A 27,660-nucleotide genomic window follows, 5' to 3' on the forward strand; every position below is an offset into this window, starting at 1 on the left:
AAGGATTAGGATGGTTACCATCTTGACAGTTTCCCAGCTGGTCTTATAGCTTGGCTTTAGCCAACCACTGCACATGAATATCACAGCACAGTTTTCCTGAGCAGTCTTCTAGTTAATAGCGTTTAGGGCACTCGATATTCCCCTTAACTATATTTCATAAACTCAATGCAACATATAGTCAATGTAACATAGTAACTGCTCAATGCAACATAACTATATAGTCAATGTAACATAGTAACTACTCAATGCAACATAACTATATAGTCAATGTAACATAGTAATTACTCAATGCAACATATAGTCAGTGCAACATATAGTCAATGTAACATATAGTCAATGTAACATAGTAACTACTCAATGCAACATAGTCAATGTAACATATAGTAATTACTCAATGCACATAACTATATAGTCAATGTAACATAGTAACTACTCAATGCAACATAGTCAATGTAACAGTAATTACTCAATGCACATAACTATATATAGTCAATGTAAATAGTAACTTCCCAATTCAACATAGAAATTCCACCCCAAAATGAAATATAAAGTGCAGACAATGTAACAGTGATCTGTTTTGGCCACTGTTGCACAACTGGCATCAAACTTTGACAAAGCAAACATTAACATTAGTGTATATCTATATCTTACACTGTACTATGTAAACTGTCATTTGCGATACTACATAATACTGAATTTGTCAACATTTTTTGGTTTTTGTTTTGAAAGGACACCTTGACTCTCTTTTAAACCAATAATATCGCAAGGTGTAATAAGCTCTTGTCACATTGACATTTAAGGTCTTTTGTCTGTCATTAATCCAAGCATTAAGGGTTAATAATGGGAGGAGAGAACACTGTCATGTTGCTAAGTAGCAATAAATCCAAGTTGGGAGGGAGGGGGGGGGGGAATGTTTTTATTCAAAATTAATTGTATGTCTGTAGAGTCAGTCTTTTGCTTGCAGAGTGTTTAAGGTTCCAATGTTTTCATTTCTGAGACGTTTAATCAATCACCAGGTAAATACTTTATAGGATCATTGACCTTCACCAATCTGGATTGTATTTTTTTTCTTTGGGGTGGGGGGGGGGGGAACAGAAAGAGGGTTGCAAAAAAATACTGAACACTTTTCATAGACTTAAGATAATATGCTCAGAGGTGATTCACCAAAATTAACACTTAACTAAAGCTTACTTCCTCGTTCATGATCACCAAACAGGAAGTTGCGTTTTCTCTAAGACAAGAAAAGGTGCGAAACCATCAGCCATGTGTAATGGCAGCACTGCTACTAACCTTCATGTGTCAATTTACGAAAGGTGAACAACAATGGAAATTAAAGGTCAACACAGATGCAGGGTCGACCCGAGGTCGGAATGTAAATGGTGGGGGGGAGGGGGGGGGGTTGGGGACTATTAGTTTTGTACTTGTCTATTTCTTTCCACGAGGTGATCTGTTTAAGTCTCAATGTGTGTTTGCCAAATTTTAAATGCGTCCTTTCCAGCTTACTGCCCTAAAGACTCAGTGAAAAATAACACTGTTTTTTGCAATTTTCATATTAATAACTATTATTTTTATTGAGTTATCTGTCGTTAAACATTTTGAGCTGAATAAAATTCGCCAGATTTTTATAAGGAGTTCGTAGATCATACAAACTTCAATCAAAATTTGCACGCCCCGCCCAACAGATCATGCGCCAATCAAATCTCTCTGTTTTTGTTTACGAATGTTTGGCCTAGGACTTACTTTCACTTTCGTGGCTAGCCTGTGTTAGGTCCATTCTCTTGAATACTATCTTTCTTTAGGTCTTACCATTATATGTGTTTTCAGACTTTTCCTCCATGAAATTGGGTAAAAAAAGTATATATAGGTTACATTTGTGTAAGAACATGCTGATATGGGCGGCCGCAGTGATTGTACGGTAAATCGTTCGGCAACAGAAAATAAATTTCTCTCTTTCGATTGCGACAGCTTTTCTCCATTAAACCCACCTGATCAGAGTGCATTTAGAATAAGAAACTGAATCTGCTTCTGAAGTTGGTTTTCTTAAATTCATCAGCAAACACGTATTGAGACTTTAATAGCTCTGATTTTGTGAGTACCTTCATAACAGAAGGTGTGGTCAAGAAGACCAGTGAGGACTCTATATCAATATAGGTTATTTGTGTTTGCTCTGATGATGATGTATATTTCATATTTGTTTGAATGCCAAAGCCCTTGACAGAGCCCTGCCATGTTGAGAATCTTGGTGTCACTATTTGACAGGTTTACAGCTTCAGAATGATTTATTGCTGTATAATATATATATATATATATATATATATATATATATATATATATATATATATATATATATATATATATATATATATATGTACACATATATTTCAGGGTGAAAACGTTCCAGGTGTAACTAACTACGTTGTATTTTCTTTGCAACGTTCAAAAACCAAAAAGGGATAGTAGTAAAGAGAGAGGACAGTTGACTACATTCCTGAGGGAATTACTGGAGAAGCATAAACCTCAAACTTCGGTCCAATTAACAAATATAGATCTGTGTGTGTTTCTGACAGTACTGATGTAGTTTCTCGCATACTTTCAATTATGTGCTATGTAAGTAGGAACACACACCTGTGTGTCTAGAATCCGACATAAAGTGACCTCAACATTCACTTAAGTTTGCCAATTGGTGGTCATAAAAATTGTACGATATGTAGAATAGTTTGACACAGTTCTCTGCAACTACCTGTGTAGTTATTATTCTTTCTTATATATCCTTGCTCCAGGCGAAAGAAAACTATTGTATGTGGAGGTGCATGTGTGTGTATTTGATGATATGGCTTGTCAACATGAAATGTCATAATGTACAACTTACAAGCTACAACTTCACGCTTTGTATTGTATATGGATTCATTTTAGTGAGTTGAGGAGCCCTATTGTTTGTTTGTTTTTTTGTAGAGGTCAAAGGTCCTTAGTTACATGTTTATGGTCCCCAAATATGTTATTTTAGCTCCAGTTAAACAACAGGGCAGGCATCAAGAGCACAAACCCGCGCAACCATTATTCCTTTAACAAGATTGTTACATGGTAAAAATCTTTGAGTTCAAAAAATAAGTCAAATTGTTTCAAGCACTTAATATATCCCACAAAAACAACAATTTTGATAGACTTTCAATCCATAGCCTAGATATATTAATATAGGGGAACTTGTACTTTAGAAATTGATTTTAATTTGAAAAGGGTTTTTTAGCTGTGAGTTTTTAATTGCATATCATTGCCTTATTGTCCCAGCCACACTCTCTCCTTCTACCCCCCCCCCCCCCTCCCCTTTAACAAAAAATTGAGTTAAGTTTTGGTCATATTAGCCTAGAATATTACTGCTCATCTTTGTAACTTATTGATGAAATGTAGTAACTCAATATTCAGGACCTTTTAATTTTATGATTGATTGGATGACTCTGTACATGTAGGTTTCTCCTTTCAAGCAAACATGCTTTAGCATTTGATTGAAAGTTAAATAATTTCTGTCATGGTAGACATGGCTCAGTGAAAATTCCATCCCGTTTAGGATGTTTCATAATTTACAATTGATTCATCCCATATCTGCTAGAAAGTCTAATAATGGTCACACATGTGCACATTTGAAATAAACCTTCTTTTAAACCCCATTCAGAAGAAAAATGCAGGATAGAAATTTATAGTTGTTAATTACTGTCCTACTGTAGGGAATATCTGGGATTCACTTACAAGGTCACAGCCTCCAGAATCGAAAGTGTTTGCAAAATTAAACAAGCCAAGACCTTTCATTCTTTTAATAAGCAAAATCAAAGAGCTTTGTGCTGACATGTCCTGAACGTTTTCCCTTGATTGGAATTTTTTCTTCTTTCACTTTCGATAAAACAAAAGAAGAATGTTAGGTTCAGATATTGACCAAAAGAAAACGAAACTATGTAATTATAATATAAAGCCAATTCATCGGCAATTGTCACATTTTTTTCAATTTATACTTTTAAAAATCATGTGTTTTCGCTTTTATCTTTTCTATTCCCTCTGCAGTGTCTTAGAAGCGAGTGGTCTGAGTATTGCGAACGGACAGTGCGATCCTTATGCACAAGTAACGCTGATATCTCCCTCGAGGTTCGTCAGTTTTGGCTGTAGTCTATAGATATATATATATATATAAAATGTTCAACTACAGTACTGTTGTCAGGGTAACTCATTGTGTCTGGTCTGGTAGTTGTATCATTTATGTTTACATTTACATTTATGTTACGTTTATGTTTACGTTTACATTGACCAAACCTGACAGTTTGTGTAAAAACAGCGCATTAACTGTGTATGTTCATATTTTGTATTCCCTCCGATTTACTTTGCTTACCTGTCTCCCCACAACTTCAGCACTCTCACGCTACTGTGGTCTAAGAGTGATCTGGCAACCTATCTTGCACCACCGTGCAAACTAGGGTGTCCCCATCACTACTGTAGTTCAATTACTCTCCAGGCAGTCTGATTCATTTCTGATTCATTCTTATATCAGTTTTTAGCTAGAAGTGTCAAATGCTAATCAATCAATTCATTGTGAATAATGTTTGTGTCAATCGTGATCAAACACGAACAATAGAAAAGCTGATACTTGTAAAAAAAGACTCACAAACAGCAGTTAATGTAAGTCAGGTATTTTAAATAAGGGCCACAGATGATGTAAGAATGGGCATAGATGGTGAGTATGTTAACTTCATATTGGACCTTAAAAATACCTTTATTCTCATGTTTGAAGCCTTTGAAAACCTTTTTTCTTCATTTTAAACAACCTTTAAATAAAAAAACGTTTATTTTGTTGAAGAGCTGCTTGGAGGTCTGCGTTTGTTATGTTTCTCTATTTGAACTCATGCCAAGATTGGTAGCATTTTTAGGACTGACCGACATCTACTAAACCGTCCGACTTCCTTTATCCTTCTGTATGGCATTGTTATTAATTATACAAACTCCTACGTGTCAAATTACCCACTTTAACGAATAACAATGGTGAAATGTCAATGCTTTATATCCCGGGTCAACCCAGAGCAGTGTTTTCATTACAAATGTCACACCTAATGTTGGGATCTGATATTTCCCCCACCCCCTCACCACCTCCCATCACTGATCCTAGTCTGGCACTGGGTACAAATCGCAGGGGTTTTGATCCCCGTTTATACTACCTTGGGAGTGTCCTTAATTTGTAAGTGGGGCCTAAAAGAAGGATCTAACATGGTTATAACTATTCCATTGCTCTGTATTATCCAGAATATTTTTCTGTTTTGTTTGTAAACCTTTGAAAGTTTTACATAATTTCACCCTCCCTTGTATTTCCGTTTAGATACCTTCTCTTCCCCCATATCTCACTGAGTATGTATTACTAGCTAAAATGCCAGTTTAGAGGTAAAGAAAGTAGATTATCAAATAGCTGTCATAAAATGTTACAACTTGGGAGTTGACCTAGGCAAGGGGGGGGGGGACAATTTGCCAATTTAATAGACCACTCAACAATCAATTTGACATCTCAACAAGGGTTCATTGTTGTTGTTGTAGGACACCATCCTCAACTTCACTAATAATCAGACCCCCCACAGACTAACAGGACGGATATTTATTTTTTTTTTTCTCACTTTATATACAGAAAATCGATTTGCTATGAATGGCAATGAATTTCATCAAGGGTTGTTTTTTTGTTGTAGGACACCATCCTTAACTTCACTCATTGTCAGACCCCCCACAGACTAACAGGAAGGATATTTTTTTTTTTTTACCAAAATACAGAATATCAGTTTTGCTGTGAATGGCATTATGACGAGGAAATAGATTCCTAATTTTTCCTTCAGATTTTGGACAATGTCTTCCTATGTAATATTGCTTTATAATTGTTTATAGCGGTATGGATGACATTTAGAGGAAGGAGTGATTGTTTGCCAGTGTTTTACTTGATTAATTGTTGTTTTAATTAGAACACTAATTACTCAATAAAATTGCTGATTATTAAGAATGCAGTCTTAAGCTTTGTTTTTCAAGATGATTTTCACACAGATTTTTTACTTTTTTTAAATATTTTTTTTGTTTTATATCTGTTATGTTTTGTTTTTAGGACGGAAACCACCAAGAAGACAAAGAAGAGGAAATGTCCAAACCCACAGTTTGACGAAACCTTTCTCTTTGAGGTAAAAATAATACAAATAAATTTTTACTTTACAATCAGTTGACTGATTCAAGAATTCCCCAAGGACAATGGAAGAAAAAAAAAATATCATAGAGTGTCTTTGAAGAAAAGTTTTAAGGAATATGCCATCATTAGCATAATTGCCACGTTACAATTTATGAAGTATGTCCCATGTTGCAGAAACTTGCAGTAAGGGGAAATAAATCCAGATTTGTGCATAACACTAGGGATGGCATAGAAGAAAGAGGATGGGTGGGTGGGGGAGGGGGAGGGGGAGGGGGGTGAGAGACATTTCTGTGTATACCCTTCAACTCGCAACCTCTTCAACGAGAGTAATAATAGTGATATATATGCATGTATTTTCTACTGTCAGTGAATATTATAGTTATTTATTATAGTTATAATATTATAATATGTTATATATATAAGTGTATTATATTATTAAGTATTATATATATTAGTGAGTATATATAAGTGAGTATTTTCTACTGTCCGTGAATATAAGTTGACCCTCTTCTGCATAAATTAAAATTCTGATGCTGTCAATGGATGTAGAATGTCTCTGCTGCACCGTCCCTTCCAAGTCTCCCTGGTACATCCTCCCAAAACCTCCCCCCCCCCCTCAGTCATCTCTTGTAGTCTCCCTGCCTTAGTCCTTTTTCCCACCTCCCCCAGCCTCCCAGCTTTCTCACCTGCTTTAACAAATTGGTTAATAATATATGTAATAAAGGTGGAAAAACAAGGTGAGTGGAAACATCTTGCAAATGAGATCCACAAGGAGATATATCCAACCACTCAAGAGGATAAAATATTATTGAAATATTGAATCATAACCACCAGGTTCCATGAAAGAAAACAATTTTTGATCCAATAGAGCATAATGTAAAAATGATATTGTAATGTCCTCCTGTTGAATCCACTTTTAGCAAGTTTACCTTGCCCCATATAAAATTCAAATTTTTTTTTTTTTGTCTGTGCAATCTTGTGATTTGAATAGGAATAGTAGTAAGTTAGGTATCACATTACAGAAGTGGCTGGTGGTTTAAGGATTGATATTGAGATCACTAAATATGGTGAAGTTTGTACAGAAATACCAATGTTGTATATTAAATCAAGTTGGTTTGGTGATATTAGACGTTTTCATTACTCACACAGAAGTTTCTGTTGTTGTAACATATGAAACCGTCACTTTCCTTGGTCAGGCATTCAAATTTTTATGATTATTTTTATTAAAATTTTATGCTTGGTGCAATAGCAAATGACATTTCTTGGACAAAACAAATTTACAATAGATGGTATGACAGATTGCCTGTTAAAGTGTATGTTAATAATCCAGTTGCTTCAATGTCAATTTTTTGATTGTCATCCAGGAAATTGAGTCATATCAGAAAACGAGACAACTCTTAAACCAAAATCTGCTCTTGTCAGGTTCAGGTATAAACTCGGGCCAAAGTTGTACGGATAATGATAACCGAGAATGTCGCTGAGGTGTGTTCATTGATGGGTTGCAAGCTGGTGGGAAATGATGGGGTGCAGGGGAGGGGTTAAAGTGGATCTTTTCATGCGAGAGATAAACAAGGAATTCATGAGGGCTATCATTTCCAGTATCAGTCAGTCAGTCATTGCCTGCACTTTGTGTGTTTCTGGATTGTTTACAAATGTCCGACCTTTGACCTCTGTGAGTTTTGAAGGTTTTCTCCTTTGATAAAGTGGCAGAGTATCCATGTCTGGTTGATTTAGTGACTTTTTTTTATGAAAACTTGTACACAGAAAAAAGGATTGATTTCACAGAAAATGGAACAGATGGTTTTATTTCTGGTCTTTTGCATTCTGTCAAAATGTGGTGCCAAGCGGAATGGTGTAAAGTCATGATGGGGGGGGATTTAGCCACTCGTCCTTTTGAGGGAAAACATGAATAAAATACCCACCCCAAAGGGAATGCGAAGTGCATCTACTGTTGTGAAAGTGTTACATTGATATTTGGTTGGAAAAGATCTTTCGAACCACAAATATCATTCCTCTTTGGTGGGAATTAAAAAAAGTTGCTTTGATTTACCCCCTCAATTTCAGTTTTTAAGGTGACAAATATTGAACTTAACATGCAAATCTGGCAATGTGTGTAGATTGAATTTTAAATTAGGAATCGTGCAAGAATCACACTAACGAACATCTTTTATGCAACGACTGCAAAGTGAAGACCTGTATGATATTTGGTATTCCAGTGACAGCGATTATGTGTGTGATGTATATACAGTATCCTCGTATGATACAGTTTTCATTTGATGTTCTACCGATTCTGTTTCATAGTAGACCTCTAAATGTAAAAAGGAAGTATAACGATGATGTTTGTTTATACGTTAAATAAAAAAAGCAGAAAAAAACTGCTGAGTCATCTTAATTGGAGATATCCAGTTCCTGGATCCCGCTTTTAATGTTGTTTTATTTTTATTTCATCGTTAAGTTCTCGTTGCCAGGGAACCTCATCGTCATAATAAAACCATCTTTGTCGGAAATGACAGATGTCATTCCTGAACAAAATATTCTGTATCAGGCTTTTTCCCAGAATCTTGATAAACGTTTGTTACTCACGACTTTAATCTCTCTGTATGTGACTTACAAGAGCCTGATGTAAAATGTTGTGAATGTTAATTTAATCGACAAGAAGTATTCATTATTCAAGTAAACATCTGAGCTATGATCCAAGGGTTTAATTTCAATTTGCAGAAATTTTAAGTGGTGAGGTTGATGGTGCATCAGGGATAAACGTTGGTGTTTTGGCGTCACACATTGGCGCCCATGTTTCTATGTGCTTGCACAAAGCTTCTTTACTGTAAGTGAAGTTAGCTTCAACATTTATCAGTTGCCAGCAACAGGAATTATGAGGCAGGAGGGTGGGGAAGGGGAGGGGGAGAGAGAGAGAGGTGTAGAGTGAGAAGGGACGGGGAAGGAGCAGGAGGAACGGGTAGGGAGGGATAAATGTGGGAAAACTAAACTAGGCGGAAGTCAAAGGCATCCTGGAAATTTTTACATAACCGTGGTAACGATACTTGTCTCAACTATGTAGGATAGTGTTGTATCGTTCTGTGGTTTGGTTACAGGTGCGAAACATTGAAGGAGGAGGGTAGGGTATCGTGAAAAAGGGAGAGGGAAATGGGTGTTTACGAGAGAGTGCAGCCTACAGTGTTGAGCACTGCAAGAGCTTGTAAAACTACTGGTTGTTTTTGGGATTAATGGAGAGCTTAACTCATATATCCAATGACTTCCTCTTCTAGTTATTAACAGGAAGGTATCTACTGTTTTAGGTCATCAATGACTTCCCATCTCCCTTGTCTGTTTTTCGAAACTTCCATCGGGAGTGAAAGAAAAGCAAGGGAACATATCCGGGTTCGTGACAATATCACGTACACAAATTATGAATAATTCAGCGCCGTTTTTGTAATATCATCTGTAAAGGGGAAACCCTGAATCTGAGGCTGTTTGTTGCAACAGCAAGCCTTAAAATGTGTTAAATACTTACATCTCACTGATATTGAATGCATAGAATGACCATGAATATTCATCAAACTATATCATTTTTAAGGTCATAAAGTGTACTATAACTTTTGATGGAAAAATGTATCATTATTTGTTGAGCAATGTATGCATTCATCTTTAATAACCACTTTCTTTTTCATCAGAAATATTCACGTCCAAATCATTTTTTTATGCAAAGTGTGTTTCATTTTTTTTATTATTTGTTTTATTTAGACTTGATTATTTTGGCTGTGATTCAGTATTAGGTCGGATGTAAGAATCAACAACAAATCCACCCAGTTCTCTTTCTACGTCATTCCAGATGCTTGGCAAATTTTCAGCAATATACGTGTGAAAAACTGAATTGTTATAGAAACATGACTAGGCTTAAATTTTATTATTTTTTTCTTTTCCGGGGCAATGACATATCAAGACTAAAATTCTGTCAAATGTCGTCCTCTTATGAAGCAAAAAGTCAGTCAGTTAAGCAAAAAGAGAGATTTGGTTCATTACACCAAGAACAATATTAAAGAAGAAGTGATGAGGGATTTAAAGTTGATTCACCCTCTGAACATTTTTTGAGTTTTTAATCAAAAAGTTATTTATTAAAAGTGCAAACAGCATGAGGCAATTGCATGGGGTAATTTGCATGTGACTCTGCACTTGTGTATTAAGTTTCATCTACAGGCTAGAGCTGATCGTGTTTTTTTTCTTTTTGCTGTTATTATTTTGTCCTCTAACAGGTTCCCCGCAAAGCCAACTCGCAGCACCATCACCACCACCACCATTCTCATCGTGTCTTTAGCAAAGAGACACCCAACCGTCATAAGGTAGATATAACCCTCATCAGAAAGCAGATCCTCCCACCCCCCAAAAGCGGTTGTCGTTTCTCCTTTTTATTTTTTTTCACCTTTGACCTTTCTGTTATTAGGTCAAACAAATATTTGAAAGCCGCTCTCTTTGCAACATCATTAGCCATATATCTCTCTATCAGCAGATTTCACCCTTCAGCCATCTTTCAGCAGCCAGGTGTCTTTCTTCTGTTTTTGTCTCAATTTGTTGTGGTGTCATCAAGAAAATCTTATTTCCAGCTTCTTTCAACATTCATTCTCTTATCAGCTTTTTTTTTCTCATCTAGCGCTGAATAATCTCTCTGCAGGCAAAAGCAATTCTCAAGCATTCTTCTGAGATTTCCTCGAAATGTGTTTTATGACTTTTAAAAACGTCACATACTTTTCAGTGCATTAATCTCTCAAATCTTTGTACGTCATTATCACAACATATTATTCAGTCTTTCTTTTCATTTCTATCTTGTTCTTGCCAATCGATACTTCCTGTGTGCTCATTGCTTACCTGTCTCGCGACATTAGCACTCTTGCTGTACAGTGTGTCCAGCACCGACTGGTAACCTTTTAACACTGTACGCTGCCCTCTGTGACTGGAGACTTTGGGTCTCAGCCTCTCCTTCTCATTCTACCCCCCTAAGTGCCCCGAAGGGTGAAAAAAATTGGCGGAATTCTTTATCTTAACTGATCTGTGTCTTTTCACATCGACAAACTTTACCAAAAATCAAACAAGAGGATGATCTGGGTTTTTTTTCCTTTCGAAATTAAGGGGAAAAATGCTGAATCTTTCACAAATGCAATTTTCTGCATTGTGTCACCCTTTATAATATTAGAAGTTAACTGACAACAGTGGAAACAGGCTGCATCAGGCAGGGGATTTCCCTTCTCCCCAAATGTATTTCCCCTTCTTTGAGTTGCTGGGTGGTTTGCTTCAAACCAATCCAGGAGGTATATATACAGTATATATATATATATATATATATATATATATATACTGTATATATATATATATACATACATATATATATACATACATATATATATATACATATATACATATATTTGAAATGGCAATGAGTTGGAAAATACAGAACAGTGAAAAACCTTCCAGCCTCCAGCGGGATTCAAACCTGGGCCTCTCTGTGGACACCCTAACCAGCTGTGAACACAGATTGTCAAACCAGTAAGGAAGGTTGTCATTCCACTATACTTTTTTTTTTTTTGAGGGTGGGGGGGGGTGAGTGGTGTCGGGATATACGTACATATAATATGTAACATATTTTTGGGGGATGGGGAATGTTTCTTGGAGGGAGAGAGAAGGAGGATTATTTGGCTCCTTCAGCTTATTTGAAACCTTGTGCTGCATGCACCTTTACAAGCGGTCAAAGATATCTGGAAGTGCTTCATTTTATTATGGTGGCGTTTGGAAACTGATGAATCAACACATTTTTATCCTTTGCTTACAAGCAGTAGTTGTTTCTTTGATTCTTTGCATTTTTCCTGGATTCTTATATTAAATCTTTCTCTTTAATGTATCCAAAGCAATAAACTTGCACCCTGCTAGCTCCTTCAAGTCTCATTTTCTTTACAAGCTTTACTTCAAAAATTGTTTACTTGTTGGTTGTTATCTGAAAGCTTTTTTCACCCGAGGAAGTTCGATTTAGATGAAGGTATCAGAAACAGAGACCTACCATAGTAATCACTAATTAAAGCCAGGTTGCTACAGTATGTTAACATTGTAACTTGTCACATACTAAATGAAACTTTTACAGCACTGTCTAATATGCTTGGGCACTTTATCACCTTCCCTACCAACCCCCTTTTTATTTTTAAATACACCAAACTATTTTGGCCAGCAACTAATTTAATAATGACAACATACCTTGTTCATGATTTTTTTTTTTTTTTTGACTGATATTAACACATTCAAGTCCAACAGACATACAGAAACACTTTGACAATACCGTACCATATGGTCTTTGGCATTGCTTGGTGGGTTTCCTTCACACTCTGCGTTCGTGGTGTCAATGGGGATAGCATTGACACGAATATAACCATGAAAAGCTCTAGCTATCGTAAATGGAATAAGGAATAAATCTGCACCACCTCCACCCACAACAATGGCATCTTGCAAAATGTATGGTGTCACAGAGATGCCAACCAGTACGATTTTATCGTATTTAGTACTATAAAACAAGTGAAATACGATAATATGATATTGCCTCTTGAAAAATACGATTTTTCATCTTTCAAAAAAAAAAAAAAAAATGAATGAATTAATTATTTTTTTTAAAGGAAGCGAAATCGCATAGAAACATGTACGAGTAACCCCCCAAACCCTGACAAACACGTTGAACAACGAGCCTACATGGGCGGGAAATACGCGGAATCGTCAGCTTTACAATTTTCTCATTAAATGTTAATGAAATAGCAACCATTTTACTTGCCAGTTCTTACCAGTAAAACAGTTTTTCTGACATTTTACTGGCCCGGGCCAACGGGCCAGTGGTAGTGTCGAGTTTTCGTGACAATCTGATTTTTCTCTCCAAAATCTGATTTTTTAGGATATTCAGTCTGTGTTTTTGTGTCAAGAGGTTGGCATCTCTGGTGTCAGCTTAGTACACTGCACTTCAGGATCTGTGAACGATTCAAACGACAGCTGTTTTCGACTGTGTTCATCGTCAATTTAGATAGGATCAAGTTGTGGCTTTTTACTATTTGACCCTAATCTGTACTTTACTGGCCTGCCTGGTATAAGGTTAATGATATCTCCATGTTAAGTTTATAACACATCTGTTTAACACTCAGGTGGCTTTTCCATACTATTTACCACAACCACAACGAACGAGTATGGTTTTGTTAGCCCGGTTTAAATAATAATAATAATATGAAACATCTGTGTAAGTATTGACAGTGAATGATGATGTCACTCTTCCAATATCAATAATATGTTTGTGTCAACTTAACAGTAGCTTTCAAAATGATATTTTCTCAAAACAATGTTGCTTTTAAAAAGTAAACCTTATTTATTTTTTTTATTTTTTGGATACCAGCTTCATTTAATGCAAAGAGCTGGTAATTGGAATTGGGGACTATATTTACAGTAGCATCTTGAAGTAATGGATTCCAGGAAATAAAAAATTCTCAATTATGATGTATGTATCTTTTGTGGGTAGGTGTCATTTTTGCATTTTCATGGCATCTGCTGCAAGGGTCTGCTAAGTTTTGAAGTTTGCTGTCTCAATTGTGATTATTTTTATTTTTTTTCCCCCTTTAATATCTAAACTTTTACAAACATAGCAAGCTGCAACATAGCAAGAAATAAAACTTTAGTTTATGGACAAATAGATGAAATGTTAGTGGAGAGGGAGAAAGTTTGTCTGTCCTTACTTCCTTCCCTTCTTTATTGATCAATATATCTGTCTGTTTAGATGTGTGTAGCAATCATGTGAGCTATAAAACATGTTTCATGAATCTATGCCCGTGTGTGGCGAAGCTGCTTGAGTACGGTTGAATGCTCCTCGTGTATTGAAACTACGACAGCAATCATTTTTTGTTTCATTCCGTTACAAGTGTTGGTACTCTCTTGTCATATTTTCTAGTATCGGAAATGGCAAGAGCTATGTAAACACACCTCTGTTGACTCTGGCTCAGAAATACAAACATTTGAAGAACTTACGAAAACGGAACTAGCATACAAGTGATAGATAATAATTGGAGAGGAATATTATCTGGTCGTGTTTGCGGCGGGAAAATCAAATGTTAAGATACGATTATCATATTTTAGGCTGTTTTCTTTATAATCTTCAGCCATTTGGAAAATATATTATGCTTTGTTTATTTGTAACATAATATCTGGATTGTGTTTTGAGGGTTGAGTTGCACATTTAGGTCGATGCCATGGCTTTGACTCTCTTGTGGGTGTTACCTTTTAATTAATTAAAATAAAAAAATTCCGTCTTTCTCTGTCTGTTCAGTGGAGTTAAATGAAATCTCATTGATGTGAGCTATTTTGAAGAATTAAATGCCTCAAAATTTCATGTGAGAGTGCAGTCAATATTAATATGTCTCCTAACATGAACATGATGCTGGAACAGAAGTGCTCTGGTTGCAACGTCAGATGGGAATTTGGTGCCAACTTTAGGCCCATTTTGAGGTTACTTCCATGAAAAGTGGAAAAGGGCATGATTGTAGACACAGTGGAACACTAAACAACATTCGAAGAAGGAGAGAGGGGCATAGGTTGGGGGTGAAGGCGGGGCCAAAAATCTTTCTCTTTCCTCAAATGTAGGATGGGAATATCTTTGCTGGAATTCTGGTCATTGTTTCCCGGATCAAAGGCCCATATGTTTGGGAATATTAGTTCAGGGATGTGCTCACACCGGGCGGCTGCGCCCAGCAGTTCTGAATGCCGCCCAGCACAAACAGTATTTTAAACATTTCCCGCCCGGCACTTTTTGATAATAATTTAACAAATTTTACCATAACCAAAATGTGAGAGAATACATGGCACAGAAAAGGAAAAATAGCACCACCTTAGCATACTTCATGTGCAAAATTTTTCCAGTGGGGAGGGGGTACCCCACCCATGAGATCCCTCTCCCAGGGTGTGGATCACACTACCGCACAATCTGCCCGGCACTCAAATATTCCTGAGCACATCCCTGTTAGTTTCATGTCACGGACATAATGTTGTTGATTAGCATATGATATGTCTCAGATACACTGCTAACGTATGTTTTCTTGTTATTCTCTCTCTTTCCTTCCTTTTTTTTTGGGGGGGGGGCGGATTTGGGTAATTGAGGGGGATAACATAGTTTATTTCAATTTAAATATGTAACAATATTTGTCTTTATTCACTGTTGGCTACAAAGCCTGCGACTACCCGTAGTTTGGACTATAAATTGTCATAAATAATATATTTTCTACCGCAGCTGAGATTGCAGCCAGTTTTTGTCCAACTCGTTGCATTTTTATGTCTATGTACCTTCTGGGTTTGAAAGAGTGGTGATAGCTTGTGGCTGACAATTGAAAGTAAAAATCATAAAGGCATTCAAAGATTTGTATTCATGTTTGAAACTTTAAGGAATGACTATCTGAAAGAGACTTTACCTGTTATGTTAACCTCCCAGATCAGTGAAATATTTGTGCCCGCCTTTTTAAGCCGTTTTGTGAAGCATCAGCTTTTCAATTATTAAATACTGCAGGGGGGGTGGGGGGTCTTTGAAAAAGGTGAGAAACCTTTTTTTGGTAGTCTTGGTTAAGTTCACATTGGAGGGTAAATGTGCCATAAAGATGTGAAAAAAACATTTTTGGAGGAGAATGATTCAATGGCATTTTTTTAAAAATTTTTGGTTCATTTGGGTTGGCCTTGCAGAGTGGTGCGCTTTTATGAAACGAATGGGCAGAACTACCAGATGAATAAGTAGGATAAATAAATAAAGGTTAGGATCTGAAGGCCAACAGTAAAGCCTTCCTCGTCTTTCCCTTCTCATCTCCCCTCCCTGGAGGTTCCTTCACTTTAGCATACAATAATTACTAACAGGTTCTTAAAGTATTCACAGTTATTACTAAAGATCCCAACTCCTGAGTCCCGCAGCAAGGAATCGTATGTATGAATGTATTTTAGATCCTCTTGCAAGCAGGAACTCGCGAAGAAGCCTCATTGGCTTATCAAAGCCGCAAGCTGACCGAAGTCAGTCTCTTAGATTCATATTTAACGTCCATGATTATGAATTGTCAATTGTCAACAACTCTGTAACTGGACGACATGCATTAATCTTGGAGTGACTCGAACTCGTGACCTTATGATTGAAAAGCACCGGCGTTAACCACTGAGCTAACACTCCTTTTTTTTTAAATTTTTTTAAATTTATTTATTGATTTATTTTTAAATATTTTAAATTTTGTTTATTTAATTCTTAGTTGGCAGCAACAATTAAAGGAGGGACACAAATAAACTTGTTTTTTTGTTTATAAACTTGTGAAGTTTTTGTACATATTATGATGGGACAGATGTAGGAGCAGAGTAGTGGAGTGTGGTGGAGGGTGGTGGAGGGAGGCACAGTCCCCCTGTGTCTGGCTACGAAGGTATTTCGAGATGTCGAGAACGATTGAATTAGTCAAACGTCCCATTCTGTGTGACGGTGGTAAAAGTTTTCAATTTTTAAAATAGTCGTTAAGTTTGTGACCAGGTGACCACTTTTCTGTCTCTCTAGCAGAGTAGAAGACAAACACGACATTCTGACCGGATATCTGTTATGTAAATTATTTCATGATGTGTGTTTTCAGTGTTCATAATTTGTGTTTTTTATTCTCTTCCCCCCCCCCATATTCTTTCATCTTCTTTGTGCCACCATTCTCTGGTAGTTCTTTCGTAGAAATGACCGTATAGGTCAAGCAAGCTATTATTCAAGCTTCTCCTCTTTTCTACCTTTCAATATGGTTGTGGTATTAAGCTCTGGTAATGGGATATCATTTTCTGCTGAAGGAACAAGGTTCCTTGCTTTGCTATAAATTTGGTTGTCAAGTTTCTTATCACATTGTGCTTGGTATTTGGTATTTTATATGCTGTGAGCAACCCATATGTGAGCCGTTCTCAAGACAAATGGTACCTTTTTTTTGCTTTCTTACTAAAAATTTATTTTTTAAATATAGTACAAATGAGAAATTTTTTGTGATATCAATAGAAACTATACTTTACTCCTCTGATACGATTCCAGTATTAAATCTCTCTCTCTTTGTCAAGTTGTAGCTAAATGGAGATATTTCTAAGGAATGTAAGAATTATCGAATTATTCGACGCATATCTCGATCAAGATGAAATTGTCCTTTGGAACAAATACAATTGTCATTCACATGATTTAAAAAAAAATTAAAAAAAAAAGAAGTACCACATTGAGTACAAGAAGCCTATTGTTTTTGTGGAGGTCAAAGGTCATTTGAGGTCACCAGGGGTGAAATTATGAAAACCTTGTTAACACGATATCTTAAGAAGGAAAGCTTTGGGCAGACCTCATAATTGGTGTGTAAAAATATTACATTGAGTACAAGAAGCCTAATGTGGGTGGAGGTCAATGGTCCTTTTGAGTTCACCAGGGGTAAAATTGTGAAAACCATGTTTTACACAATACTTCAACAAGGAAAGATGTCATATTTATTATATTATGTTGATGTATCTATCACATTTAGTAAAAGAAGCCTGTTGTTGAGGTCAATGGTCATTTTCAGGACAGCCTGTGTCATTGTTTGTCACATTACACTGATTTTCACTGTATTACTAAGTATGTTGTACAACATGCACTATACATTGCGTCAGTTTCATGCTAATGTTACATCATCGAAACCACAATGCATTCTTGCATTCTGGTTATATATATATATTTTGCTTCTTGAATAGATCACTAACTCGAATTCCTACTCCGAGAAGAATCACTTCTTTAGCCCTGCCGAGGAAGACTTCCAAAAGGTCGAAGTGAAGTAAGTATCCACGGATTCTAATTTATTTGCCAGTGTGCTTAAATAATCGAAACGTCATGTTCACTCTACTTCGTGCCCATTGACCCATTTCCGGATTGGAGTACCCTGCATCCTCCTATTAAATCCACCTCCTCCCTTCCACCCCTCCATCCCCCTTTACCTTTCTTGAACATGTCAAACCATACTTCACAAGTTGTAGGTTTCCTTTCGATTTATTTGAACTCCTTTTTACCAGAGCTGTCAACCATTGTTAATCTTGCCATCTTCAATATTTAAAGTGCCAGCAAATTTACAAAGTTGAAATCCTGATTCATCAAAGAGTTTTCAAAATTTGTTTTTGTGTTTGCTATATATGTATATGTATCTCATAATAGATGGGTACAGACCAAGGTGGATCCACCTCAAGAAATACCTCTAGCCAGTACCCTCAAACTTCTCCTTTTCCTATTTAGTCCACCCTTTCTCTAAGTAAAACCTCCATCAATTCCTACCCCCCCCCCAAACAAGAAGTATATAACCATAAAGTGGAGATCTCTAAATGACTCCCAATTTTGGTGGCCGGGGGGGGGGAGGGGTGGTGGGATGGGGAATGTGAACAAAATGTACCCATGTTCTTGTACCACCACCATCTTCATGTACAGTATGGAGTATGTAACATTGAATGCCATGAAACATTCAAAAAAAAAATGATGCAGGTTTTCGCCACGAAAGCATGCAGATCCTGAAAATGCAAGCACTGGATAAAGGAAACAATCTAGGTAGATAGACAATTGCTCGTTAGTGATTAAAACTGTTTTAATTACCCAGCCATGTATCATATCAAGAACCCATTGTTGATTGTGGCTATCAATGACATCCCCTGCTTTTGAAGTAGCCCTTTAAGTACATAATTGCTCATATCAAATCACAGAGAATGACCAAGTTATAGACTCAGTAAATGCTATCTGGATTTGTAGTTCTCTATTGTTAAATTTCTGTATGTTTGTAGCGTGTCGTACATTAGGACGGACCATCTTTCTGAACCTTGTCGGGGGGGGGGGCCGGGACATTCAGCGAGGGCAAGGGGTGTTCGTAGGGTGTCCACAGACTCGTTTTGGTCGCTTAAGGTCAAACTGGTGTCACACATCTATCTTACTAAATATAAGCTGTCAAGATAGTTCAGGGGAAACCCCGAATAGTGGCATTTCCAGCAAAGACAATTTAAATTTTCCTATCGTCGGTGATTCCCCGATATATTTATAAGATTACAAAATTGTTTTAGAAAGGGCAGTCTCTTTCATGAAACAGGAGAAATTTTCTTATCCTGTGCCTTGTCTTATAAAAAAGGATTTTCACTCCAGACACGTGTACCACAAAGAGATCCAAATAGCCGAACATCACACTCATAAATCCTAGAAAATCGTAAAATAGTCTCTCGTTCCAAATCCCTCGAAGGAGTCCTTGTAGTATCCCATGCAATATAGCTATTTTCTTCCATAAGAATCTAGCAACATCGAAAGCCTAACAGTCGGTGACAATTTTCACTTGGACGAACGATCTCAAAGTCATTGTTTTAAAGTATAATTTGTTGATGCATAGATTATTTCTCTGTGTAGATTTGTCAATGATTCGTTAAGTTGATATCAGTGTAAATATTTAGTCAAGTGATGCGGAATTGATGAGTGAACTGACCAAAGGTGAAACACACCTGTTTTTTTGATAGAGCGTATTTGTGGTCTTGTTTGTTCAGGTGTCAACAATTTAAGAAATCAGCCACGTATCTCAATGCATCCGACAAATTGTTTTTCAAAACCAAAACCGTCTTTACATAATAATTTTGCTTAAAATGTCCTTCGATATCATCGGCCCAAAATCAACATATATCACATACATCGTTAAATTTGTCGTTTTAACTCCTTTGTTACTCGCGGGATTCGGAAATCGTGATTTACTTTCCATTTGAAAGAATTCCGTGGTGTGTACATTCTGTCTGGACGAAATTATCCATGTGTGGTAATGCAAACCAGCCGTACTTGATTTAAACTTTTAGTTATGAAGATGCCGTTGATAAACAAATTCTCTCGAGAATCGTAACCGAATTCAGTCTAACATCTACCTGAGAAAACCAAATTAAACTTTCACTTCATTGAGCTGCTACAAGTTTGTGTGAAGCTTCATGTTATAGTGTCACAAGGAGCAAGTTTTGTTCTGTTTTTCTGTTTATATTTGCTTACTATCTCCTACAGTGTATTATCGTAAATAAGGAGTGTGTAGTTGGGGGAAGGGGAGGGGTTTGGGGACTATGGGAAGGGGGAAAGGAAAGTGGGGGAAGGTGAGGCTTTCTGTACCACTACACAGACTTGTTTCCTTCCAAGTTAATTGGAATAAAAGAAGATACATTATTTCCGTGGTTTATCAGTAAGGAAGCACTCTCCCCTGGGTCTATCCCGTATTGATAGACATATGGGAATTAATCTCAATTGAAAATGCTCATTTTGACAAACATGTCATATCTTGTTGAGAACGGTTCCAGATTGTTCAGGGGTAAACAATGTAACTAGTAATTAATGATATGCAGCCTCGGATATGAACAGAATTTATTTGCTTAATGATTATGACTGTTTACATCGTTAAAGCTTTATATCAAACCTCCTATCTAAATGTCAGTTTGGAAGACCTACCCCATGACTAATTGTACTATGTGTGGTCCAAACCATAGCTGGCGCCTCCAATGAGGGTGGTGGGTGGAGTTGGTGGGTGGGCGGGATAAGGCCAATGGTGAGCTGTTTGTAGGACCAAAGCACAAAAAAGACTTTAATCTTATTTTAATTGTAATGTGTGTGATTGCTCTACATGATGTTATCTGTGATTGTCAGTGACGTAATAATTTCATGTATCCACGTCATTATTCGGGTGGATTATGAGAGCTTCCCACATCATTAACTCATCTGGCTACATAAACTAATGAACCTAAATTAATTAAGGTAGACTGTAATCAACATTCTTTGGACTAAATCTTAATTCCAGGAAGAAAAAAAAAGGTCTAACACCCCAAAAAAAAACATTTCATCAATTTTTTCCCCCCCTCCTTTATTTAGTTTAATCTTTTTTTCAATCGGTCAGATCTCTCTTTGATATGTGAGGTTTCTTTGTCTTAATGAGCCAGTTTAACTTGATGAATCGTATGACACTGCGAGAGTACAGACTTGCATCATAAATATCTTGATGAGTCACGGCCGGTCACATGAATCACACACAAACATGACACACACAAACACACACACATACACGCAGATAGGCTAAGATCAGGAAGACTTGTCAAGTCAGGTGATGGCTATGAATGACCATCGCACTTCCTGTTTGATCCCATCTTGACTGACCATTGGTATCCCATAGATCTACCAATAAGTCATCATTTCACATGAGTTATGACCCCACCCGCCCTCCCCCATGATTAGAGGGAGGGTGTGGGAGTGGATGGACAAGGTACATAAGTCTCACCATAATGAATAAGCATTGTAGGTAGTGTATCATCATTCTCTATGTATAGTCCTTCCTCTTTTCTTGCCCCACCCCCACATCGTACCCCACCTCTACCAACACGTCCCTCACCCCAACCAGTGAGCATACATCAGTTGTCCTCGGGTCCTTTGAAGACACACACACACAAGTAGGTGCAAATATTGAATGGCAACCATGAGGGGAGTGTTGGACTAGATGTGGGGTTGGGGGGAGGGGGATGCTTGGTACAATAAACAGATGCACAAATCTTACAGTAATACATCAACAGTCAAAAAAAAATTTAAAAAATATCTATCACAAAGTAATGGTTTTGTTTCAACAGGGTCTCTCTGTGGAATGGATCCAGTAATGTGTTTATGGGAGAAGTCAAAATACCAATGAGTGCAATAGTGAGCTCCGAGAGTGGTAACCACAATGCTTGGTGAGTATTGAATATTATCCCATTAATGGTCCACTCCTTTTTTCTACTCTCCCACTCCACCCACCCCCCCCCCATCACCTCTCTCCCATTTTGAAGGCTTCATTTTTGCCCTAGTACATTATGAAAATGAGAATAACTGACTTTGTATCCCATATTTTCCCGGATCCCTTAATTCACCCAGGGTTCCCGGAACTGTGTAGCCCCCTTGACCTCCTGCTCTTCAGGCATGTATACCAATCCTCACCCCAGCAAACGAATATATATACACTATGTGTTTGGGTTCATTCGATGCCACATATATAATTGGTGCAAATATATAATTGGTGCAACTATTGAATGGTAACATTTAGGTTGGCTTATGTATGCTGTTCTCAGGTTGTTGGAGAATGACATTACTGTGTATAATTTATGATCATAAAGAGCAGATATACTCGGGTGCTAATATTTGAATGCGTAGACCCACAATTGGCAGATTTTGAAGCAGTTTTGGATGCCAGATTTGTGGTAACCACAGCCTCTGGCTAATTTTAGTGACTGCTTTCCAAAAACGACTGTGTAACAAGAAATAAATTCAGCGTAAACAAGAGTTGAAAAGAATCACTCCTTCCCAAAATTGTACATTGTCCACTGGAATAAACAGCTAGCTCCATCCCCGTTGCCATGTCAACATACATGGTTAGGTATGGTAATGACGCGGGGATAAATCTGCAGGCTGTTTCAAGACCGAAGACATGGGGTGAACATCCATGATGTCAGAACAGTGATAGTACATAGCATAGTGAGTTCAAGGTCTTTTCACTAGATTAATCAGAGGGACTTCATCAAAATGTTTTTATGACAAGGGCAGTTCAACCAGCTGAGTAAATAAACAACACCATCTGTAAAGTGTTTATCTGTTACATAATTAACTATTTCATTTTGTAGTATATTTGCATAGCAAGAAGGTAACAATATGTTAGTTGTTGATTCTATCATTGTGTAAGTAATATGAATATAGTACCCTCCCCGCCCCCCCCCATTTTCTTTTGACCTGAGGTGATGGCCATATTTAGTTTAAAATCAAATGATGACAAAGCACAGAATAAACGAATACATGGTTGGTTGGTTGTTGTGAACTTACCAGATACCCTTGAAATGAATATATATTTATATGCTGTTGTGCAAATTGAAAACTCATTACCTAGAGAGGGTGGTTGTTCTGTTAATGTGTTTGATGTGAAAACTGAATAAACGTATTCATTTAATAAAAATCGAGAGAATCAGAAAGTTATTAACAATTTGAAAAACAGCAGAGAAAGTTTGGGCTCTAGCTGGATTTGAAGCATTGACCTCATGAAAAGCATATAGATAATTTCTCTAGTGAAATCCCTCGCTTTCTGAGTGGTACAGAACAAAAATGTGGCCTGATCCCTGGATACATGGTTTGCAAGATACTGTGGCTTCTTATTAGCATGCCTAGCAACGAAATGGATTGCCATGAACCCATGGTTCGGACAGATCAGTTTGACTAGCGGCGAGTAGCCCAATAAATCTTTAATATATTCATAAACTATATGAACACACAGTATATTATGAAGCAAGACAAATAATATCACCAGGGAACTCTTTTAACTCATTAGCCCAGATATCTCTCGTGACATACAGACTATGGTCCTGTTTGACAGTTTCGTCAGTGTTTATTCGTCTGGGGGCGACTCTCTTTGAAACGGGGCCAGATAACCGTTTCTGCTTTCAGCTTCTTCATGTTGACCCCCTCTTTTCTTGGGAACAGGTACTATTTACAACCCAGAGAGGGAAGCAACCACAAGTCACAAAGGCCGGCTGAATGTAGCTCGTTACGAGTCCGAGTGTCTTATGAGGTAGATTCCGTTTTTCCGTCCGAGCACTACGCTCCACTTTTAGACGTTCTTCTTGGATCGCCGCAAGTAGAGGTAAGGAAGGAGGATGGTAACATCATTTTTTCTTCCATGCAAAACTCAATAGCTTCAAACAAAGGTGAGAAACTTGGATTGACTCCCCTACTTTGTATGTGTAGATCCACCACCCTTAGTGACATCAAAAATCCCATTGTTTGGCATAGTGATCAAAGGTTATTTGCATTCAAAACGAGTAAAATCTGAAATGTTAAAAAAATGATAATCTTAAACAGCTGACCAGCTTGAACAGATTTCATACTTGGTGTGTGTGTAGGTCCACCATAAACGGAGTGCAAACATTGTCCATCCGATTTGCAAATACTAAAAATGGTCACTATTGATCCGGCTCACCGTGGATGATCCTTGAGCCAAGAATTTGATCCAATCTCGTGAGTTGGGTCTCACTCTCGGCTGGATAGATATTGTCCGCTCTGTCGGTAATTACATCAAAGTCGTCTTAAAATAGTAATTTGACCTTGTTGTACTCGGAGTTCTTTGGTTGGTGGCAAAATCCCAATAGGAAATGGTAATATTATTTGATACTGTTCACCTCAACCCCTGTAGTAACTGGTTCACGACTTACATTGTCTTCCGAATCAAGCGATGAGCTATTTAGTTACCTCGCAGGCACAGCTACTTTTAATATTTAATATTTGACCTGTCTTCCGCCTGTGTCTTCGACACTGCTCTGTGACTGTTGAATTTGTGCCCCAGAAATTGTTGCAAAATAGTGCACGCTTTGATGTTCATGTTCGTAGGTGAAGAACGATACTCCTAGCGGGGACAATGCAACAGCTGCGCTATTTTGGCCAACGAGTGTAGCGCTGTGCCAAATTAGAAATGCATCGAGGTTTAATGTGATTTGTAGAAATGAAATTCCACGACCTCTGCTGTAAACTACAGAAAAGGACATTGCAAAAATGGTGAACAGTTAATATGCAAATTTGTTTCAAATGGCAGTTTTTTTTCTAAATTACCAACACTTTAGTCTTAAGGAAATATTGGTAATTTATTGAATTAACAGTATTTGATTTATTTCTTTTCCTATAGCCTGTGACATCCAGTCCGGTCTTAATTCTTGATCAGTGTGTGAAAGATAAAGCCATAGCTGCTAGTTCTATCACCAGGATATTTCACCACAAGGGTGAGATTATACCCCTGGTTAGAGGACTCATCAAAAACGAGGTCTCCAAAATCACGTAAGTCCCTCACTTATCCCCCTTCATCCCCCTCTCCCCTATTTCCCCTCTTCTCCACCCCTTCCTTCCCTCTTCCCCTTCCCTTCCTCCCCTCTTTCTCTCCTCTTATCCCATCTTTCCATTTCCATTGTAAAATCAACAGTTTGTGTCAATTGTGGTCAATTATTTTGAACCATTTTATACTAAATACTCACAGCCATGCTGTTCATTAGCTTGCTACAGACAACGTTTACATAATTCAGAGAGCGGAAAAGAAAGTTCCGGAATTCCTTTTTTTTTAAAGACAATGTACTGAATTTGGGCTCCTTTGCATTGGTAATTACCTTGTGTCTATACTCAGAGTTTAATTTTGTGCTGTCTCATCTTCAGGCGTGACTAAACTCAGTATTTTTCTTCTCAAGGTAACTTCCTGTTTTTGTTTTGACGTAGGTTTAAGGCCCGGTCACACTATACCGATTTTTTATCGGAATACTATCCGATTTTCCCGGAGGAATCGAAACAGCCAGTTTTTTGTTCGGGTCTTCTAGCCACAGTGATAAAGGACCTGAATTGCTATCTATTGAGCCATTCCGATGTGGAATAGCCCTCTGCTAACTTTTGATATTGACTCCGTTTCCTTTTATCGGATAGCTCTCCGATTTCTCTTCCGATTTTTATCGTTTTTCGATGTGACGTCACTTCAGAATGTAGTCAGTTCCAGAACTCCTCAGATTTGGAGTAGGTATTCGAATATTCCACTGCATTCATTACATTCACTACCACAAACCTCAATCTTCGGCCTAAAATCGGAAAAATCGGACCGTATTCCGATAAAATATCGCTGTAGTGTGACCGGGCCTTTACGCAGGATGACTAAGTGCTTTCGGGTTTTGGTACACATGTTTTTGCTCCTCATTTGCATAATGTTGAAAGGGATATGCAAGTTGGTAAAGTGTGTCGTACAAACAGGATTGTTGTAGATTAGGTTGAAACAGCTGTTTTGCATCAAAGTTTGGTCAATTTTCGAATTTTAAAAATTGTACTAAAATTCCATAAATATTGCGGTAAACTTTTGACGATGCATCAAGTTTCTTTTGCAGTAATGAGGACGATCTAAAAATTCTTTGAAAAACATTTCTCAGTAGATTGTTTTTATACATGCGTTGGATACCTTCATGGGAAAGTGTCTGTGCATAATCAAAATATTTTTTTCTTTGAATTCCCGTCATTGCACAGACAAATACTGTCATCTTTAAAGGCCATTATAACCGAATTATTCAAATGTGATCATCTCATCCATAGAAAACCTTTCCCTAAACTTACATCATGTTTCCATGGTAACATAATGTTTTGCTTCTCCCAAACCTTGTTTTGTTGCACTTTCCCTTTCTGACATCTCAGGACTCCTCCTTATCAGGATAACTGGGAAGTTAAATACTCACAAAACTCAGAGTTTCGGTTGACGTCGGACCACGTGTGAACGAATCGATAGAATATTAACTTCTGCCGAAAAAATATTAGATTAGTTACATTGCATTAGCAAAAGATGTGACATATTTAATATTCGTTTATTGGCTTACCACTTTAACATGAATCCATCTCCGATTCTGGATGTAATTCAATTTAGTCAGACTTGACCCCTTGTAACAGTTCTGTATGCCAGAAATGATTTCTCTATCTTTGAAAAAATTGGTTACTGTATTGGCCTTCAGAGATATTTAATTAAATATCTTCTTTCTATCAAATGAAGATTGCTAATCAAATATTTAGGTTTATGTATGTGACGATGGACTAAAATTATGCTTGATGCATATAAAAATAAAAACGAAAAAGGGATACTAAAACTAGAACGTTTTCTTTGCACACTTTTCGAGAGTTCTCGGAATGTATATAGATATATCGTGCCAGGTGTCTTTCCAAAGCTTTGACTGTTTGAATTTTGGCTCTGTTTAGTTTAGTTGGAAAGTTTTGGATCGGGGAAGTTTTGATCCAGAGTGTTTTAAGTAGTTTATTAATTATGCAAAACTTGAAGGCAGCAGAAACTTTATTTCCACCCTGTTCTGAGGGAAGTAGTCAATTTTTTTTCTTGAAATAGGTGTTTCAATATAGAATGACAATTTGATAGGTATGTGTGTACTGATTTGACACACATATCTACATCATTTAGTACATAAAACCTTGTCTACTGATTGAACACACATATATACATGATTTAACACATACAACCTTCTCTACTGATATGACACACATCTCTACATCATTTAACACATACAACATTGTCTACTGATCTAACACACATATCTACATCATTTAAAACATACATCCTTCCCTACTGATATGACACACATTTCGACATCATTTTCTAAAACCCAGTTTCATGTATTGCTCGATTGACAGAAACCCAAATACGATATTCCGGGGGAATTCATTGACTACAAAGGTAATTGATGAGTACATGCACATGGAGGGGCTGTATTACCTCCATAAGACCCTCAAGGAGCTTATCGAGGAGATTCTAGAGGAGCGGAAACCCTGCGAAATCGATTCCGCAAAGTTCAGGGACGGAGAAAATCTTGCCGTCAACCTCGTGAGTAATTTTGCAAACTATTTGTGAGACTGCTGG

The 27,660-nt window shown here is 37.2% G+C and overlaps 1 protein-coding gene across 3 annotated transcripts in view; it reads left to right on the forward strand.

The window, feature by feature from the left end:
- The window catches only part of LOC139974725 (ras GTPase-activating protein 3-like), a 58,203-nt gene that overhangs the window by 18,407 nt on the left and 12,136 nt on the right, over positions 1 to 27,660 (forward strand). For 2 of the 3 annotated variants that reach the window (XM_071982096.1, XM_071982095.1), the window contains exons 5-12: positions 4,051 to 4,131; positions 6,113 to 6,185; positions 10,441 to 10,527; positions 17,942 to 18,021; positions 21,845 to 21,943; positions 23,715 to 23,874; positions 24,910 to 25,058; positions 27,435 to 27,624. In XM_071982096.1, the coding sequence (XP_071838197.1) occupies positions 4,051 to 4,131; positions 6,113 to 6,185; positions 10,441 to 10,527; positions 17,942 to 18,021; positions 21,845 to 21,943; positions 23,715 to 23,874; positions 24,910 to 25,058; positions 27,435 to 27,624 (919 nt within the window). The remainder of the gene's footprint in view (positions 1 to 4,050; positions 4,132 to 6,112; positions 6,186 to 10,440; positions 10,528 to 17,941; positions 18,022 to 21,844; positions 21,944 to 23,714; positions 23,875 to 24,909; positions 25,059 to 27,434; positions 27,625 to 27,660) is intronic. The other variant, XM_071982097.1, reaches the window with a different exon arrangement.

Source organism: Apostichopus japonicus, chromosome 10 (genome assembly GCF_037975245.1).
Source record: "Apostichopus japonicus isolate 1M-3 chromosome 10, ASM3797524v1, whole genome shotgun sequence".
Classification (NCBI taxonomy): Eukaryota; Metazoa; Echinodermata; class Holothuroidea; order Aspidochirotida; family Stichopodidae; genus Apostichopus; species Apostichopus japonicus.